Genomic DNA, 20,969 nt, shown 5'->3' with positions numbered 1-20,969 from the left:
CATCCTCCTGGTTAGCTGAGTACCACAGGAAGTGGTTCCTGGGGCTCTTAAGCACTGCTAGGGAGGTTTTTCTCACCAAGAAACAAATAAACAAAACACAAGAAACTATAAAATGCTCCAAGCTGGCAGCCACCGCCATGCTTAAGGTCATGATCTTGGTCCAATTTTCCATCTAGAGGAGGTTGCTGGGGAACGGGATAAGAAGCCCCACATCTTCCCTTGCGACATGATAGGCTAGTGAGGTTGTGTGATGCTGTGTCTCATCCCTGCTACCCATCTTCCTTAGGTCCAGGAAAGCTACTGAGAAGAACCCAAATAGGCAATTATTTGTGCACGAGTTAGAGGTTGCACTGCCACCGTAGGCAACTTTGCCAAGGCTGCTTTCGATGTGATTTCCAAGCATCACATCAGTCTTCTGTACCCACCTTCAGAAAGAGACCCAGATCACCAGTCTCCCAGTATGGAATACCAGTAAAGCACTGTAGCACTGTTCTCCTGTTGTTCATCGATTTGCTCAAGTGGGCACCAGTAACGTCTCACAACAAATTGTGAGACTTGTTGTTACTGTGTTTGGCATAACGAGCACACCACAGGGAGCTTTCCAGCCTCTGCTGTATGGGCAAGATACTCTCAGTAACTTGCCAGGCTCACTGAGAGGAGTGGAGGAATCAAACCTAGGTCGGCCACGTGCAAGGCAAACGCCCTACCCACTGTGCTATTGCTCCAGCCCTGCTATCTCTCCAGCCAGTAAAACACACACCAAAGTCTTTGGGCAGAGAATCCAGTTCCAACAGTGATCACTATATGAATTTTTTTTCCAGGAGAAAGTGAATTAACTCTATAAAAAGAATTGGGGGAGGGGGGTGAAGACATAGTACAGGAGGTAAAATGTTTCCTTAAGATGCCCCTAAGGACCTCTGGGTGTGACCCAAACATACACCATCCCAATTTTTTTTCATTACCTGTATGACGTTAATTATACAGAATCCTGGTTTTTATCATTATATATATATTTTTTTTTTCATCAAGAACTACTACTGCTACATGGGGTATGGTGCCTCCAGTAGGTCAATCTGTACCTGTGAGGTGAGTGCATCAGCAGCCTGATGGCGCCTTCAGACTTCCAGATACCCCAAAATTGCTGCTGTGCCTTTGGTCAGACCCCAAAAACTTGGGGCAAACTTTACCAAGAAAGTAAACGGCCAAAAGTTAGGTATGTGGGAAACACACACACAAACCCCTCCCGCTCTGCTGGAGGCATTGGAGGCATGTCCTCTCTGGTTCCTGATTGAACTGCTTAATGGCCATGATCCCAGAGACTCAGAAACAAATCTCAAAACCCAGCGGCTTTTGGCAGAAATGTGTCCGGTCCCTGCAGTACGTTACCGGTGCTGGGCCAACCCAGGTGGAAATAGGTTTCGTGCCTTGGCCTGTTCCCCCTGGCTGCCTGGTGGCCGCCATCCTCCAGAGGCCACTGAACAGTCAGGTCTGGGCCCGCAGTGATGAGACACGCAGGGCCTCATGGGATGGGGATGGAGCCAGTCCTGTCCTCCCCACCCCAACGAGACCCCAAGACCTCTCTGGCTCCTGATCAAGCTGCTTAATGGTCATGATCCTGAGACTCAGAAACAAATCTCAAAAACCAGTGGCTTTTGGCAGAAATGCATCCAGACCCCACAGTAGGTTACTGTTGCTGGGCCACCCCAGCGGGGAAAGGGTGTTGTCACTCCACCTGATCCCCCTCGGCGGCTCAGTGACCATCATCCTCCAGAGGCCATTGGACACTCAGGCTTGGGCCTGCAGTGACAAAACTTGTTGGGCCTCACGGGATGAGGTGGAGCCCGTCCTGTCCTTCCCGTCCAATGGCGACCCCAAGTCATCGCCCACGAATGGCCTCTCTGGCTCCTGATCAAGCTGCTTAACAGCCATGATCCCAGAGACTCAGAAACAAATCTCGAAACCCAGCAGTTTTTGGCAGAAATGCATCTGAACCACACAGTAAGTTACTGTCACTGGGACACCCCAGGGGGGAAAGGGTGTTGTCCCTCCGCCTGCTTCCTCCTGGTGGCTAGGTGACCGTCATCCTCCAGAGGCCATTGGACAGTCAGGTGTGGGCCCGCAGTGACGAGACATTTTGGGACACTTGGGACATTTTGGGGTGGGGGTGGAGCCGGTCCTGTCCTCCCCACCGCAACGATACCCCAAGTCCTCGCCCACGAACAGCCTCTCTGGCTCCTGATCAAGCTGCTTAATGGCCATGATCCCAGAGACTCAGGAGCAAATCCTGGAACCCAGCAGGTTTTGGCAGAAATCCCTCCAGATTTAAGTATTAAAATTTCGGAATTTCAAAATCGCGTGGCCACTACTGTAGCTACGTGACATCATATGTTATTCATAACCAGCAATAGAAAACACATTGTCTACTGTTGCCTTTTCAGCAGATCTGAGTGTTGGGATAAAATCTTAAATAATAATGGTGGGTCTGGTGTCAAAATTTTGAATGTGATCAAAATAGAGAGAGAGTAATGTGGAAATCATCTGCCCCACAGGTAGGGGGAGGGTGTGGGATGGGGATATACTGGGGGTTGTTGGGGGTGGAGAATGGGCACTGGTGAAGGTATGGGTGATTCATTGTATGACCGAGACTCAGACCTGAAAGCTTCGTAACTGCTCTCACGGTGATTCAATAAATAAAATTATAAGAAATGAAAAAAAAAGTAAGGTGGAGTTCATGCACAATTAAATCAGCTAATCAGTGGCTGAATAAATAGCAGTACTCCTACATTAAAAAAAAAAAAAAGGACTACTACTGCTACAGTGATTCTCAGACCACACCAAGGCACTCCAGTTCAGTGATTATTTGGGAGCAAGGAGTTGGGGATTTGGGGTCCTCTATACGAAGGTGACTGTGCAATACTGGGTATGAACGCTGGTCAGCAGTACACAAAGCAAGTAACAACTCCTGTGCTGTCTCTCCAACTTGTGTTACATTATTATTCTGATTATTCAGTATTAGCAAGACCATGGAGAGATGGGGGACTCTTACTGCCCCATGCCAACAGTTTCCTTGATCAGCCTGAAAATCACCAACTTGAAAAAGCAGGAGTATTGCCTTGGAGTAGACTTTGAATAGTTAACACCAGCAGTGCTCAGGACTTATACCTGGCTCTGCGCTCAGGGATCATTCCTGGCCAGGCTGGGGGACTGACCATATGGGTGCCAGGGAATCAAACCAGGTTTGCCACAGCAAGGCAAGTGCTCCTCAGGCACCGTTCTTGTTGTGAGTTTTTTTGAGCCTTTAGAAATAGAGAGGAAGGAAGGAAAGAAGGAAGGAAGGAAGGGAGGAAGGAAGGAAGGAAGGAAGGAAGGAAGGAAGGAAGGAAGGAAGGGAGGGAAAGAGGGATAGCAACTCTAGTTCAGACGTCATCAGATTGGCATGTTGATTTCAAAAGTCCTTGAAGACTTAAGTAAAAAAAGAAAATAACACAAATTTGAAACAAATATTTATTGGTTTTTGAACTTCTTCATTTATATACTGAACTTTTTTTTCCCCCCAGGAAGTGGCCACCAATTCTTGCCTACAGATTCTAGTAACGACACCCTCCCTGGTGGGTGGGGGTGGGGAGGGGGAGAAGTGTTTGCAAACTTGTCCACGTGGAGCCCATTCATTTCTCATGCAAACGTTTGCGCGAATCCGAGTGGTAGTTGATTTTTTTTTTTGTTGCAAGATTGCCGTTTTGAAACGAAACGAAACAAACAAACAACCCCCAAACCCCAAACGGTATAGGACAGAGTTCCGAACCGGGAACTGCTGCCGGCACACGGCCAAGAAGAGCAAGCGTTAGTCTCGGGGCGGATCCTCGACAGCGCCCCGGCACCCGGGTGAGCCCGCGGTGGCGCCGGCGGGGCCGGGCCGGGCGTGGAGCGCAAGGGGCCGTCCCGCCGCTAGCCCGCCCGCCGCGCGCCCCGCCCGCCCCGCGGCCAGACCGGGACAGCCGCGCCCGCTGCCCCACGCTCCAGCCATGGCCGCCCTCCTGCTCCGCCGCTCCCTGCGCCTCTGGGGTGCCCGCTGCGCTCCGCGTCCGCCGCTGGCCGCGAGGTGAGCGCTCTCCACCCCGGAGCATCGATGCAGGGCCGCGGGGGTCAGCGCCCATCCTTCCAGCTGGGGATGCAACGTGGAGGCCCTGGGCCTGAGAGTTGGGAGTAGGGGCGGTGGCAGAGCCTCTGGGCTGCAGGATCGTGCTGGAAGCTTCGGCCCGGACCGGGGAGGAGTGTCTGTCCGGCTGTCCCCACCAGCCAAAGGCCCGGAGAGACAGCGCTGGCCGCGGCCGAGGGAAGGGGGGGAGGGGGAGCAATGAGAGGGATGGAGGGGGCGGGGTGGTCCCCTAAAGTTCGCTCTCGGATGCGAACTGTTGTCAGGTGGGTTCTGCGGGGGCCCTCGGTGGACCCCCCAGGAGCCTGCGGCCCGGCCAAGGGTCACCTCCTGGGTTCCCGGAGCGAGTTCGGGACGCGCGACCTTTGCCCTACTTCGAAGCTTGGCGGAAGGCGGCCTCGCGGGCTCCTCTCTGGGGGACTCGGGGGCCCGACCCTCCCCGCGCCTCCGAGGGTCAAGTTTGGGTCAAGTTCAGGGCTGCCAAGTATCAGGCCTGAGTGCACGTGGAAGTGGGAGGGGAGACAGGAGTGGACATTGACTTGGGATTTCTTGGCACATCTGATCGATTTGGTGCAAGAGAATCCTTAGAGGTTTAAAGCGGACCGGTGACTTAACAAAGTGGTCAAACTTTTACGAGCAAACTTTTTCAAACAAACTTTTACGAGCCAAAGTTTATCCACTACCTTCCAATACAGAAAACCCGTTCACTGACAAAGGAAGCCCAGTGGCTTTGCTGCAGTCATCTGGTGGCTATTAGGTTATAGTATTGTTCTCTAAAGTATGTGGGAGCTGGAAGACAACATCCCTTCACTTCCTGTAGAGATGGGGAAAGAGCTTATCTAGGAGATAACTTCATAAACGAGGCTAAGCTCTTTCCTCTAGGGCAGTGATCAAAAACCTTTCTTTCTTTCTTTCTTTCTTTCTTTCTTTCTTTCTTTCTTTCTTTTGGTATCAGTGCTTCTTTTCACTTATAATATTAGAGGATCTCTGTCAACTCTCTTTTTGTAGAGGTGGACAATATCCTTCCTAGTAGATATCTACAAAGCAAGTTTTACAACTCTTTGAATCATTTAAAAGTAGTATTTTAAGTGAAATATCAAATCCTGTGCGATCTTTTGTGTAAGAGTTTTAACAAATGAACCCCGGGGACCAGAAAGTTGTATAGTGGTTAAAGCATTTGCCTTTCACATGCCGGCTCTGACTTGATTCCTGGCACTACTTAATGTTCCCTGAGCCCTGCCAGGAGGACCTGAGCGCAGAGCCAGGAGAGGGTCCTGAGCACAACTGGGTGAGTCCTAAAACCAATTAATCACTAAATTCACTAAGGTAAAAAGAAAGCCAATTCATAGAAGCAAAGATAAAAAATTATGATAGGGCAAGTATAAATGAAATGGCTGCAAGGCTACAAAAAATGGAAAACAGTTATAGAAGAAATGTTACAGTCCTATAATATATAACATGGTAACTATAGTTAGTAACAATGTTTTTTCTATTTGAAAGTTGTTTTAAGAGTAGTAGCTTGTTTGTTTCAGTTTGGGACCACATAGAGTTGTGCTCTGGAATTTTCTCCACTTGGTGGTTCTCCGAGGGTTGTGCTCTGGAGAACCATGGGGTGTCATTCTCTCCTACCCTCAAAGAGAGGAGTATGAAGGTTTTCGTCACAGCAGGAGAAATAGGTCAATGGATCATTGATCACCCTTTGATCAGCAAGACCCCCAACAAATCGGGGTATACCACCCAAAGTTCTCATCACAGGAAGAAAATTTGTAACTATAATGATGGATGATCATTAGACTTACTGTGGTGATAATTTCTCAATATATACAAATAAACATTTTTATTTATGTATATACAAGTGCATATATATTTGTATATTAAGTGTATTCCCCACATGGCAAGCCTGGCAAGCTACCTGTGACGTATTCAATATGCCAAACACAGTAACAACAAGTCTCACAATGGAGACGTTACTGGGTCCGCTCGAGCAAATCGATGAACAATGGGAGGACAGTGCTACAGTGCTATTAAGTATATTTATATAAGAAATATATACAAACGATAGCACAGCGGGTAGGGCGCTTGCCTTACAAGCGGCCAACATGGCCGACCCGAGTTCGATTCCTCCGCCCCTCTCGGAGAGCCCGGCAAGCTACCGAGAGTATTGGATATGCCAGACACAGTAACAACAAAGTCTCCAATGGAGACGTTACTGGGCCCGCTCGAGCAAATCGACGATCAACGGGAGGGCCTTTACCTTTACCTTTACCTTATTCCTATATTTGTTTATAAGAATATATATATACTGAACCTAATACAATGTTATGTCAGTATCAGTAAGTTAATTTAACAATAACAAACTCATTACATGTTCAAATAGAATTTTATGGAAAAAGTGTTTCAAAGAACAGACATTGACATTTTTGCAAATCCTTAACATCTCACCTATCAGAAGAGGACCCAATTTTCATTTCTGCAGCTGCTAGATGTTATTTCAGTTAAAGTATAGGAAGAAAATCTCAAGAATATTGGAAAAAGAACTCTGAATAGTTAGGGACTATAGTTTTGTTACCGAATAATTTACTATTTTCATTAACAGACTTCTTTTTCTAAATCATTTATTGTGGTATACATTTTTTAAATTTTTTTAAATTTTGTTTTATTAGTGAAACACCATGAGGTACAGTTATAGACTTACAAATTTTTGTGCTTGGGTTTCAGTTATACAATGATGAAGTACCCATCCCTCCACCAGTGCCCATCCTTCACCACCACGGGTCCCAGCATCCCTCTCACCCCCTGTCCCCCCAACCCACCCTGCCTCTGTGGCAGGGCATTCCCTTTCGTTCTCTTTCTCTCCTTTTGGGTCCTGTGGTTTGCAAGAGAGGCATTGAGTGGCAATCATGTTTGGTCTATAGTCTACTTTCAGCATGCTTCTCCCATCCTGGGAGGATCCTCCCAACACCCTTTATTTGGTGCTCTCTTCTCTATTTGAGCTTCCTTTTCACCCAGCACATGTGTCTGCCCTCCAAGTCATGGAGCAAAATTCCTGCTACTAATCTCGGCCACTCCTGGGTGTTAGTCTCCCATTTTGTTACTTTATGTTCCCCAGATGTCATTAACAGACTTTTAAAGTGTTAATGAGCATATGAATCACTTTGGGGATTTGTTAAAATACAGATTCAGAATTAGCAGGTCTGGGCTGAAGCTCAAGATTATGTATATTTTATGTAGCTCCCAAGTATTACTGAAGGTGTTGGTAAAGACTGTCGCCCTTTTATAAGTGAGGCCTTGAAAAACATTAAGATTTTTAAAAAATTATAATATTTTGGGGATTAGAGAGATTACTGAGTAGAGAGCACTTACCTTGCATGTAGCTGACCCAGGTTCTATCCCCCTGCATTTTGTATGTATGATCCCCTGTGCACCGCTTGGAGTAATTTCTGAGTTAAAAGTCAGTATTAACCCCTGAGCATCACTAGGTATGGCCCCAAAACAAAGAAAAAAAAAACAACAAAAATTGTGATAGTTAGAGATTGTCTTACTATAATAGTAGTGCTTTGTTGCCATAGGTGGTCAATATACACAGTTAAAGTACAGATTTCCTAGTCTTTATAGGGAGTAAAGGAGTAATTTTTTAGCACAGTCCTTGGTCTTTAAAATTAGAAATTGATGTTTCAGCAGTGTAATGCCAAGTGTTATGTTTTTCTTCTCATGCAAATTCTTTCTTGAACTCCTTTTACTAACCTGCAAATTTTTATTCTAATACTTTGATTTTCCTATGTTTTGACACATTTTACTTAGAAATTTTCCAAATAATTTTTAATGTAATATAGATTATAAATTGTGTTTTGGGGGATGAGGCACAAAAGAAATGCTCAAGAGTTACTCCCAGTTCTGTGCTCGCTTCTGCTGGTGTTTGAAGGACAATGTGGTGCCAGGGATTGAACCTCAGCCTCCTGCCTGTAAAACATGTGCTCCAGCCAATGGAACCATCTCTCCAGCTCTTGGAGTATGAATTTTTTTTAGTATAATTTTTTTAATCCAGTTAGAACATTGTAATTTAGCAATTTCATTAAATTGTCCATTTTCTCAGCCTCAGTTTCCTAGTCTCGACATATCCATTTATTCTCCTAAAGAAAAAATCCTGGTTTAGGACTGGAGTGATAGTTCAGATAGTAGGGCATTTGCCTTGCACGCGGCTGACCTGAGTTTGAATCCCAGAATCCCATATGGTACCCTGAGCACCACAAGTAGTGATTCCTGAGTGCAGAGTCAGGAATAACCCCTGAGTTTTGTCAGGTGTGATTCAAAAAGAAAAAGAAGGAAAAAAGGAAAGAAGAAAGGAAAGAAAGAAAGAAAGAAAGAAAGAAAGAAAGAAAGAAAGAAAGAAAGAAAGAGTCCCAGTTATACACGAGTTGTATGGACAAGGGTAGACAATAAATATAGTCTTATTTCTACTAACAAGAAATCTGAACTCATCATTTCTATCATGGGAAAATTATTGTATTTCACATAATGTTGCAGTGTCTGCAAGAGTGCAAGAGCCCTGCATGTCCCCGACATCAGACCTTCTTGCTCTCCTTTATTTTGTTTTTGGGTCATGCCCAGAAAGCCCCCAAATGTGCAGGGTTTACTTCTGATTATGTGCTCAGGGTTCATTCCTAACTGGTCTCAGAGGACTATATGCAGTGTCAAGAATCAAACTAGGGTCATCTGCGTGCAAAGCAAGAGCCTTACATGCTGTACTCTGCAAACCATCCTTGCTCTATTTAGAACAGATCAGACCCCATTTCACCAAATACCCTTTGCTCTAGTTCTCTTGTTAATTCTTTTCACTCTAGAAGACTGCTTAACTAACTCTGTCATCTTTAAGCATTCACTCATATCTTGTCTTATTGTTTTAAACAATATTTAATTGGGTATTTACAAATAACTAATTGGATATTTTTTTTAGTATATCATTGGATATTTAAACCATTTTTAAAATGTTGATCTTTTATTTTATTGAATCACCGTGAGATAGAGCATTATAAAGCTGCTCATGATTTCACAATTCCATACTGCAACCCCTTCAAGTCTAGTCTGAGTCACAGTGTGAGTCATATACAACTTTACTTTCTCATAGTATTTGGCACTAATTCTAACATACTTTGTAATTTGCATTTTGCTGTTCTGTCTTATTCGGTCTCCCCTCACTATATTTATCATATATTATTATTCAGTTTTCCCTACTAAGATATAGGCATGAAAGCAGATTTATTCATGGTTGCATCTCACTGTACTTAGTTTGTACCTGTACTTGTATGTCCTTGTTAAGTACTTGTTGGACAAATGAATATTAAGCAATTAAGCAATTAATAATGATTTGGATGACAGAGGAGCCACCAGGAAAATGTTTATGAAGAAAAAAAAGAGATCAAGTCAAGTATCATATAATTAATTATATGACAGAATACATGTTAATTGTATGAAGTATTGACTCAGGCTGTCAAAAGAAATACCACAGATTGGGTGTCTCTTTAAATATCCAATTAGTTATTTATAAATACTGTTTAAAATAATAAAAATCTTTCTCTCATAATTCTAGCAGTTGAATAAGTCAAGATCAAGGTTTAAGTCTCTGGTAGGAACTCTTCCTGGCTTCTAAATAACTATCTCTTTGATCTTTCTACCTACCCTTGACCCTTCATAATCTTTTTCTTGTTGCATGCACAGAGGAAAAGAGAGCATCTCTTCTTATAAAGCCGCCAGTCCTTTATGACTGGGGACTCCACCATCCATCTCATTTCACTGTAAATATTTCCTTAGTGCCAGTTGGAGCTTCAATATGTTAATTTTAGGAAAACACAATTCAGTACATAGAATTAAGCAAAGATAGATAAACTAGAACAAAAGAATCTATTTGAGGGGAGTAAAAAGATTGAAAACACCTTTTTGCCAATAAAGAAGATTGGGTGTTTTCTTTTCTTTTTTCTCTTTTTTTTTAATCTTTTGCTTTTGCTTTTTGGGTCACACCTGACAATGCACAGGTGTTACTCCTGGCTCATGCACTCAGGAATTACTCCTGGTGGTACTCAGGGGACCACATGGGATGCTGGGAGTCAAACCCAGGTCAGCCGCATGCAAGACAAATGCCCTAACCGCTGTGCTATAGCTCCAACCCTCAGGATTGTGTCTTTTCTTGATAAAGACAAAAATAATTTTTAAGTGTTGCAAGCCAGTGTTGACCCTTGAGCAGTTATTCCCCTTGCTTGTCTCTGTGTTTTTGCTTTGTCTATGCTGGGGAAGCCTCTGTTCTCTCTTGAATACATACTTCCTCTCTGTCTTCCCTGACATTGTGTTCAGTAAGTTTCAGTGAGAACTATCTTGCTTCATCAAAACAAACCCAAAAGAGCAAGGTGGGGTGAGGGGAGGGAAGCAGGGTTTGATGAAACCCAGAACTGAATTTCAAGTAAAACAGAAAAGTCCTTTGGTAATATTTAGTTTTTTTATTAAAAAGTTGGGTGATAGGAGCTCAGAAATGTAGACAGTAGTGTACTGATTTTTAGAAACTTTTTAAGAATACCCCAGGGTGGGGGGAAATCTGAAACTATTCAACTAAAGGAATTGCAAATTTTATTTTTAAACTTAGAATGAAGGGAAGAAGGAAGGATTTTGAATGATTCTGCACCAATTCTCCCAGAGATTAGTGAACATTTTGAAATTATCCTCAAATTATAATAAGAACAGTAACACAGTTTATATCTTTTACTTGCTTTTTAAAAGTCATATTTGTTCCAGATAAAATATTATTTGTGGGATTTGCATTATCTTGTACATTGTATATGACATGGAAAGATAGTGGCGTTATTCTGTTGTGTCATTTGAATTTGATGCAATTTAATCTATAAAATGGTGTCAACACTATTTAACTCAAGTGAAACATATCGGTTTTAGTTATCATGTTCTCTGGCTTGGGAAACAGGGTCAATTGCCTAGGATAAATTACTTCATAATTTTATCCAGGTAAGATAGATGCTCCCATATGTGCCTTGTGCTTGGCCAATCCTTGGCACCCCATTATAGTCTCTAGAGCCCTGCTGGGAGAAATCCTTCAGCACAGAGCCAGGAATAAGCCCTGAGCACCACTGAACACTGAATGTGGCCCCAAAACCAAAAAATAAATAAAGAAATAAAAGACAATCTTATTTAAAGTGCCACAGGACAGGAGAGAAGGAGAGATAGCAGAGGGGGTAGGGAGCTTACCTTGCATGTGGCTGACCCGCATTCTATCCCCAGCATCTCATATGGTCTCTAGAGAACCACTAAGAGTGAGTCCTGAGTGCACAGCCAAGAGTAACTTCTGAGCATCTCTGGGTCTGGAAAAAAACAAAACAAGATACCCCCCCAACCCCCAACCACCAGCCTAAGTGGTAATACTTAGAATATTACAGTGGGTAAGGCTCTTGCCTTTCACATAGCTGACTTGAGTTTGATCCCTGGCAACACTATGGTCCCTACCCAGCCCTGCTGGAAGTGACTTCTAAACACCACTAGGTGTGGCCCCAAACAACCACCAATTGTGTTAATGCTCAATTTTAAACCAATTTTAAAATTTAAGTCCTTTTTTTTTTTGCCTTTATACCACACCTGGCAGTTCTTGGGGCTACTCCCAAAAATGCTAAGGGGACCATTTGATTCTAGAAGTCAAACCAGGGCTCCTCCATGCAGAGCTTCAGCACTCTGAGCTGTCTAACCAACCCAAGTTTCTGTCATTCAAGCTGCCTCTAATGAGGATCAGGAAGAAGTCTCCATGTGTGTAGCAATAAATAAGAATCGGGGATTTTCCATATTGTTCAGTAGAATCTTTCTTTTACTTCCAGAGACACTTGCACATGAAGAATAACAATTTGTGTAATCTTACTAATATATATATAATATATGCATTTTTTTAAAAGATGCTCTCATTCCGGAGGGGAGGGACGTCTTGAAACTCCTTCAGCTAAACATTTAACAGATATTGGAATTAGAAGAATCTTTTCTTCAGAGCATGATATTTTCCGGGAAAGCGCAAGAAAGTTTTTTCAAGAGGAAGTGGTTCCGAATCATGCAGAGTAAGTGACAACTTTTCCTTTGAAATACTGTACACTAGAAAAGCAGTAGGGTTGTTTCTTAGAATGCTGTGTCTTATCCCATAGAAAAAAATGCCCAGTGCTTTATTAATATTTTCATGGCTCTTCAGTAAAATATAAGCTTAAAGGATTCTTATGAAAGTTTAAAATAGCACTATAGCACTGTCCTCCCATTGTTCATCGATTTGCTCTAGTTGGCATCAGTAACATCTCCATTGTGAGACTTGTTGTTACTGTGTGTAGCATATTGAATACGCCACAGGGAGCTTGCCAGGTTCTGCCATATGGGCAGGATACTCTCGGTACTTTGCTGGGCTCTCCAAGAGGGACTGAGGAATCAAACCTGGGTCAGCCACATGCAAGGCAAAGGCCCTACCGGCTGTGCTATCACTCGGGCTTTTAAAAGTTTAAAAAAATAAAATAAATTTTATAACATACAATTTGAAATTTTATTAAATTCTAATTTTCAATTAAATATCAGAGTAGGACTTTTGAAAACACTGGTTAAGGGTCAGCAAACATTAGTCACTTTTTCTTCTATGCTTCATAAATGAATAGACATTTAAAAAGTAGCACAAGGCAAATCTTGGCAGGCAGTAGTTACCGCAAATATTTGTTACTAAGTCATTTGGTAATTAAGTATTTATTGGTTTTTAATTCAGTTGCCATAAATCTGTCACATTTCGAAAATTTGCTGCCTGTCATTCGCTTCATTATTTTTGTTTTTGGGCCACATGCTATGTTGGGGCCTGCTCAGGACTTCCTTCTGGATCTGCCCTCAGGGATCCTTCTTGGAGGGGCTCGTCAGAGAGCCAGATCAGGTCCTGGGATCTAACAGGGCCAGCCCTGCTAAAGGCAAGTGCCCTATCCACTGTATTATTACCAATACTTCAGTACAATTAGAAGACTCTGAATAAATTTATTTTAGGATTTTTTAATGTTAAAAAAGTATTGCTGGAGCAATAGCACAGCAGGTAAGGCATTTGCCTTGCATGCGGCCAACCCAGGTTCGAATCCTCGGTCCCTCTTGGAGAGCTGGGCAAACTACCGAGAGTATACTGCCCGCACAGCAGAGCCTGGCAAGTATGGCATATTTGATATGCCAAAAACAGTAACAAGTCTCATAATGGAGACATTGCTGGTGCCTGCTCCAGCAAATCGATGATCAACAGGAGGACAGTGCTACATACTAAAAGAGCTCTCCTTAAGTTTTATTGATAGTATTGTAGGGGGAAAAATGCCCAAAATTAGCTAAGGCCTGATGCCATGACTTTTATTTAAAAAAATAAAATTTTTTAAGACAATGGAAATCCAGTATACTTTACTGAAGAGGAATTACTTTTATTTTTATTTATTTCTTTCACTGATTGTGAATTTTATTTCAGAAAAAAATTGAGGTTTTGAAGTCAAAATGATAGAAGTTGACAAATTTAGGATTGACAGAATATTTCCCAAAGTGACTTTATTCAGGCAAAACTACATCAAAAACCCATATGATGAATTTTATTCTCTTAAAATGTTCCGAGGTGGGGCCAGAAGAGAGCTTAGTGGTTAGCACCACACTGTTCCCCTGATTAGTGTGGGGTGAGTCCCAGATGGTCCTTTATACTATCAGGCTCCAGTAGCCTCACATTGCCTGACCTGAGCACCAGACTGCCAAACCCTCACCCCTTGTCACGTGTAATAGGTAGGAACCTCCTAGATCCTCAAGTGATCCCTCTGAGAGGAAGGATCAAAACAATATTTTAAAATACATAAATAATATTTCTTGAGGTATCTGAGTTTGTCTTATTATGTATCTTCAAATACCACAAATGTGATGAATCATCTCTAACTACCACTTAACTTTTTTTCTCAGATTCTTATCTCCAATCTCTTTATCATTCTATTCTCCTTTTTAAATCAGTAAAGCAGGGACTGAGGGAATGACCCAGTGGTAAAGTACATTCCTTGCATGCATGAAATCTGGATTAAACCTCAGGCACCTCAAAATAAGTAGAGTTTCAAAGAAAGGCAGATATATCCTTACTCTCAGCTTTCTTATTGTTTTGCAGAAGTTTATTTGCCAGAATAACACCTTTATGTTGCAAAGGTGCTTCTTGCTCTCCATTCTTTCAACTTTAGAAAAAAGAAGAAAAAAACCTCTATAATGAGGCTGCCAGTTTTTATGTACATTTGTCATAGTGAAGTCAGTACTTAAAGGAAATATGCATGTACAAATGCCTTTGTAGGACAGGCTGGGTAAATTTTCCTGATTATAACACAGCTAAAGTCAGTCCCTAATAATACTGTACAATAAAAGAAATTACACTTTGGGGTGCCAATAGCTATATTTTTCAGGTCTCGGAAAAACTCAGAGGGTAAGAAATTAGCGTGAAGAAGACGGAACAAAATGACAAGAATAAATAATCAAAGAATGACATGAAACAGAAGATTGTGTCCAAGATCATTAAGGGGGAATTCCTGCACAAAAGTCATTTGTAAAATTATAGTTGTGGCCATTTAATAATATGAACACAGTTTTCTGATTTTCGAATGTTTGTTATTTGCAGATGGGAGAAAGCTGGCGAAGTGAGTAGGGAGCTTTGGGAAAAAGCTGGCAAACAAGGACTGCTAGGTGTCAATATTGCAGAGAAGCATGGTGGTATCGGTGGGGATTTGTACTCAGCAGCGGTTGTTTGGGAGGAGCAGTAAGTACAGAAACATTGAAAATTCAATCTTGTTTTGTAAGTACACTGCTTGCCTTTCTGAGACGATTTTAAAAATATTTTCTAATCTTTTGATAAGATTTAAACATTAAAGCAGGAGCTATTGGACATTAAGGAGATAGCTTCATTTCTAATAAAATCATCTCTGGTAGTTTTCCACAATCAAAATGTATTTCAATAATTGAAACCCAAGCACAAAAGTTTGTAAGTCTACAACTGTACTTTAAGTTGGTAAGTGGCCCAGGATTTGAACCAACAACTCATAAAAAAATGCGAATCAATATTTTAAATTAAAGAAGTTTATCATTGTTATCGACCAAATGTAAATTAAATTAACTTGCAGGGGTCAATATGAGTAGAAGTCAGTCAAAAGAAAAATGTTGCAGAAATACTCAGATATTCTTGGTGGTATGATAAATTAGAATTTTAAGTACTTTGGGAATTAAAAATTGGATAAATTTAAAAATATTTTCTTTTTTATCTATGATGCCACTTTGAGTAACTTATATGGAATCATTTTATAAGAGAAAGTATCAGCTCTATATGGAAATTATTTTCATGTTAGTTCATAATTCCTCATATTTGGGAACAAACTGTTTAGCAGTAGGAAAAGAATAAATAAATAATATTTGTATAAATAACTTCTAATATTTTGTAGCCATTTAAAGTTATGATTATGGTAACTGCATAGAAAAGGGGATTTTTTTAATATACTGTGATAAAGGAAATCAGTTAAGTAGAAAATTAATACTATGATTGATACTAACTACATTATAATATATTCTTACAGCAATGATAATTTGCAAAATGAAAATAGTGCTATGTTAGGGAGGAGTTGGTGAGGTAGGTGCAGTGTAGGTGATCTATAAATTTAATGCCTTATTTTTTAAATTTATTAAATGAGTGTACATCAGCTCTCTATTAGAACACTTTTACTATATTAGAGTCAAAATTAGACTATTTGTTAAAAAGAGAAAAAAAACATGAAGAACTTCATAGGTTTGGGGCACATAGTCTATTACTATATAATGTGATAAGACCTTCACTTAATGTTTTTTTTAATTGAGAAACAAAGAAACTGAAGGCACAAAATACTTGGTGTTTAAATTTTTTCTTCTTTTTATTTTCTAAGAGCATATTCGAATTGTACAGGCCCAGGTTTCAGTCTTCATTCAGATATTGTCATGCCCTATATTGCAAACTATGGCTCAGAAGAACAAATTAAGCGCTTCATCCCTGAAATGACTGCCGGGAAATGTATCGGTGCCATAGCAATGACAGAGCCTGGGGCTGGAAGGTAAATTAAAAACTTTTTCAGTTTGGAATTCTTAGATGCAATCTTCTAACAACAAATCGTTTCTTATACTTGGCTTATACAAAACTCTGAATGATATGGTAGGAGGAATACAACAATAAACACAGCATAACTTACTAGATTATTATTCAGGTTACTCTAAGATAATGTCATAAAATAAGGCTTCATCATGTACAAATTACAATAAAATAGACTATGATATATAGTATGTTACAAATCATGTTCTGAAAACTAAATAAAACCATAGAATATTAGGTGAGCTTGGAACATGTTGCATTTTATATGTGTTATGACACACATGGAAATATCTAGCAGCCTGTTAAAAATATAAATTTGAAATGCCAAAACAGACTAGATAACAATAGATTTTAAAAGTCATTTGTAATTAAGCAAGAATGGAAGCAATGGGCACGGTAGAGTGGTTTATTCAGCCATTTGGCAGTTACATAGTAGGTGGTTTCTGTGTTTCCTTGCAGTGGTAAATAAGACAATCATGGTCACTGTGCTTGTTGAGAATGACAAGAAACTTATAAACAAGTATATTCATAATTGTAAATGATAAGAACCTGAAGAAAGTAAGGTGCTGTGCTCTACTTTAATGGTGCATTTTGAGGCGGGTGTCAAAGGTGGGGAATCAAACTTATATTTGAGTACGAGGGAAGGCTTTTTAAAAAGTGGCTATATTTAGATTGTGTTTGACTTATAAGAAGAAACAAGTTATTTATGAATGGGGGAAGAGCCTCCACAAGTCAAAACTTGATCCCCGAGGGATAAAGTTGGAAGGATGAAAGCAGACTGAGGAAAAATCCTTCGGTGTTATGTTTCCTTTGGAATCATGTGAAGAACATATCAACAGAGACAGAAGGATTGAATTGGAAGAAAATATAGACAAATTCTTTTGTCAGGAGGGCAAAGTGAGTTGCAAAGGCCATAGGGGTAAGGAGTTAGTTTATGTCAAAGATGTTGAGAATTGAGAGAAGTTCATGGAAATCCACAATCTTTGTACTGTGGTTTCACTAGAGAGAAGGGCAGGAATTACTTTGGAAGGGAATAAGATGAATATTGATGGAATGGGCATCAGAACATACAGACTAATCTTTGTTCCAGAGTTGTGTGATCAAAGGAAGTTAGAATACAGTAGCTTGACAGACTAGCAAGGGAAAGGAAATGATTTATGTTACAGAGCAGTGACATTTTAGCTAAGGAGAAACAGTGCAAAGAAGAACATAAAGATATGACAGAAGCAGTAACTGAAAATTCAGGACTTATTTCTGAAAAGATTAGGCCCTAAATGTTTTTGGTTTTCTTTTTTTTATTGCTATTTTATTTGGCTTGGTTGTTTTGTAGGGCTACACATAACTGTGTTCAGGCCTTATTCCTGGCTCTGTGCCCAGGGAGCACACTCTGCAGGGCTTGGGGGACCATATATGACTCTGGGATCAAACCCGGGTCATCTGCCTATAAGTCAATCACCTTCACTCAGTACTATTTCTCTGGCCCATTGCTGTTTATTTTTAAATGCCTTAGCATTTCAACACTGTCATATGGCCATATATTAAGTTCTATTTACCTTTCTCAAACATTAATCTTTAAATAGACACCAACACTGTTACTTAATTTTGCAAGACAAAACATTTTTTTTTACCTGTTTGAACTGAGAATGTGACCTAAAGAGATTTGAGATTTTATCTCCATTTTTTTTTTGCTTCTAAGGTAATAACTGGCTCGCTGCCCAATATTCTGATTATACCTATTAGCTCTGTTATCGGTATGTTCTTGTTTCAGCACATTGCATATGAGCACTCTCCCAGAATCATAAAAGAAACATGAGAGGTCTTGATTTATCCTAATCTATGCATGAGACAAAGGCTTGTTTGACTTTATTTGATTCGTGTTTTTGTTCTTGTTTATGGTCAGGTTCCTGTAAGTAAAAAGGAAACAAGTTGAGAATGGAGAAAACAGGCAGTTTTTTTAAGGAGAGGAGAGGAGAGACTAACAAAAGGATAATAAATCATTATTTTGAAAGACAAGCATAGTGGCTGTGGGTGGGCAAGAAAATGCAAGAATAGAGAAAGCACTGTAGCACTGTCCTCCCGTTGTTCATCGATTTACTCGAGTGGGCACCAGTAACATCTCCACTGTGAGACTTGTTACTGTTTTTGGTATATTGAATACGCCACTGGGAGCTTGCCAGGCTCTGCCATGCAGGCAGACTACTCTCGGTAGCTTGCTGGGCTCTCTGAGAGGGACGGAGGAATAGAACCCGGGTTGGCCGCATGCAAGGCAAACGCCCTACCCGCTGTGTTATCGCTCCATCCCAAGAATAGAGAAAAGCTGCAGAAAATGGAGAATAGTCAGATATTGAGGACTTCATAGAGAAGTAGAAGGGAGAAATAAAGATAAAGGATGCAGGAGGAAAAGTAAGGAAGTGGGACATGGTTTATTTCTTGTCCTTCCAGAGATGGCTTGAGCTCTCCCTCTGCTTTCTCGGTTTTAACAGAAGAAGGCTAAGTTTGCCGGGAAGGGACTAAGGTTTTACTGGATCTTCACTCTCCCCTTCCATATATATAGGGGACTCTGTTATGTAGAATTTTATGTATTTGTGATACCTGAACATATTAAAATGCTTTCACATTGATTTATTTGTCTATCACAATAGCCCACATGACTTAGAGATAACAGTGATCCCTGTGCTATGAGAAATAAAGTATTTTAATCAAGTCCTAGAGTAAACTGATAATTATTTTGGGTCTGGGGTGTTCTTATGCCAACTATCTGATTATGGGAAAAATCTCTGAGCTTTAATGTCTTTATCATTGAAATAAAGAAAACTCTAATAGTGTTATTGTAGAGCTCCAAATTCTTGGTGATGCTAAGTGGTATGCTTTTAAAAGCATTTTAAATATTTTATGCATACATTCAAAGGCTTTTTATTCACAAACTAAGCTGTGTCATTATTTTTGTTACCTTTCATGTACACCTTTGATAGAAGAATTATATCAATAAACCATGAGGATAGATTTTAGTAACTGATACTTCATATTGACAAAATGAAATTTATGGTGTTTGAATACAATAGCATACAGCTTTAAAAATGCTCCCTAAAATCTTATTTTTTAATGCTTTCTATAAGCATCTAGCCTTTCGCTGAAAACCAAGCTACAGTTGATTTACCTATTTTTGTATTTCAATTTCTCTTTCAAGTAGGTGGAATTTTTCATAACATGAGGTGTCCCCAAGTTTCCCCCAGTGGTTTTTCTAGTAATCATAGGATTCAACATTAAATATATTGAGCTATAATTTGTTATAGTGAAAGGATACAAAACAAAAATCAGCAAAATCAAGCAAAAGGAAAAGACTTCTGGCTTAAAATCCACAGAAGACCAGGAATCATTTTCAGGAGTCCTCTTCCTGGACTCCCATAAGATTCCCATAAGACTCGCTTAATTCCTATACTAAACAATAATATGTGAAAAATGCTATCTGAATACTAACTCCTCTGTCACTCAGTGCCCAGAAGCTGGAAGCCTTTGACCAATAGGTACTGAGAGTTGAAGTTTCCGGAATATAAACAGGTGTTTAATACAAGCCATATTTTTCACACGAATAGTTGAGCACTTCACTTCACAGTGAGCCACTTATCAGTTCTGGAAATGATGGGAATACTTCTGAGATCTAAAGTCACAAATGCCCACCAACATTTAACCTTTTAATCAGACCTTACTATGGACAGCAAGATAAAGGCTTGTCACACTAGCTCTTTTCTACACATTTGGCATTTTGTCTTATTTTGGGGCCACACTCAGTGGTTCTCAGGTCTTACACTGCCAGGAGTGTTCAGGGATCACTCCTGGCAGTGCATTGTGGTCCATGTGGAGTGCTGGGGATTGAACCTTGGTTGGTTGAGTGCAAGGCAAGCACCCTACTCATTGCACTATTGCTCCAGCCTCACATTTGGCATTTTTTTAAAAAAAATTTTTTTATTAGTGAAACACCTTGAGGTACAGTTGTAGACTTACAAACATTCGTGCTTGGGTTTCAGTTATACAATGATCAAGTACCCATCCCTCCACCAGTGCCCATTCTCCACCACCAATGCACCCAGTAGCCCTCCCTCCCCTCCCACCTCATCCCCCCCACCCCACCCCACCTCTGTGGCAGGGCATTCCCTTTTGCTCTCTTTTTGCTTTAGGGTATTGTGATTTGCAATAGAGGTATTGAGTGGCCATTGTGTTTCGTCCATAGTTTACTTTCAGCACGCATCTCGCATCCTGAGCGAGTTCTCCAAACATCCTTTACTTGGTGTTCCCTTCTCTATCTGAGCTGTGTTTTCCCCCAGTGTCTGTTGCCAACTTCCAAGCCGTGGAGCAGACCTCCTGGTACTTATCTCAACTATTCTTGGGTGTTCGTCTTCCATTTTGTTACTTTATATTCCCCAGATGAGTGCAGACTTTCCACATCTGTCCCTCTCTTTCTAACTCATTTCACTTAGCATGATACTTTCCATGTAAAACCACTTGTATGCAAATTTCATGACTTCATATTTTCTAATAGCTGCATAGTATTTCATTGTGTAGATTTACCAAAGTTTCTTTAACCAGTCATCTGTTCTCAGGCACTCGGGTTTTATTTCCAGATTTTGGCTAGTGTGAGCAGTGCAGCAATGAACATACAAGTGCAGA

General features: G+C 40.8%; 1 protein-coding gene across 1 annotated transcript in view; it reads left to right on the top strand.

The window, feature by feature from the left end:
• Positions 1-3,971: 3,971 nt before the first annotated feature.
• Positions 3,972-20,969, top strand: part of ACADL (acyl-CoA dehydrogenase long chain) — a 52,727-nt gene continuing 35,729 nt past the window's right edge. Inside the window, exons 1-4 of the mRNA XM_056111556.1 lie at positions 3,972-4,099; positions 12,091-12,246; positions 14,817-14,954; positions 16,105-16,269. Coding sequence (XP_055967531.1) covers positions 4,023-4,099; positions 12,091-12,246; positions 14,817-14,954; positions 16,105-16,269 — 536 coding nt within the window. The 5' untranslated portion in view covers positions 3,972-4,022. The remainder of the gene's footprint in view (positions 4,100-12,090; positions 12,247-14,816; positions 14,955-16,104; positions 16,270-20,969) is intronic.

Source organism: Sorex fumeus, unplaced genomic scaffold (assembly GCF_029834395.1).
Source record: "Sorex fumeus unplaced genomic scaffold, SorFum_2.1 ptg000014l, whole genome shotgun sequence".
Classification (NCBI taxonomy): Eukaryota; Metazoa; Chordata; class Mammalia; order Eulipotyphla; family Soricidae; genus Sorex; species Sorex fumeus.
Note: the sequence above shows the minus strand (reverse complement) of the source record. Positions and strands in the feature narration are given on the sequence as shown.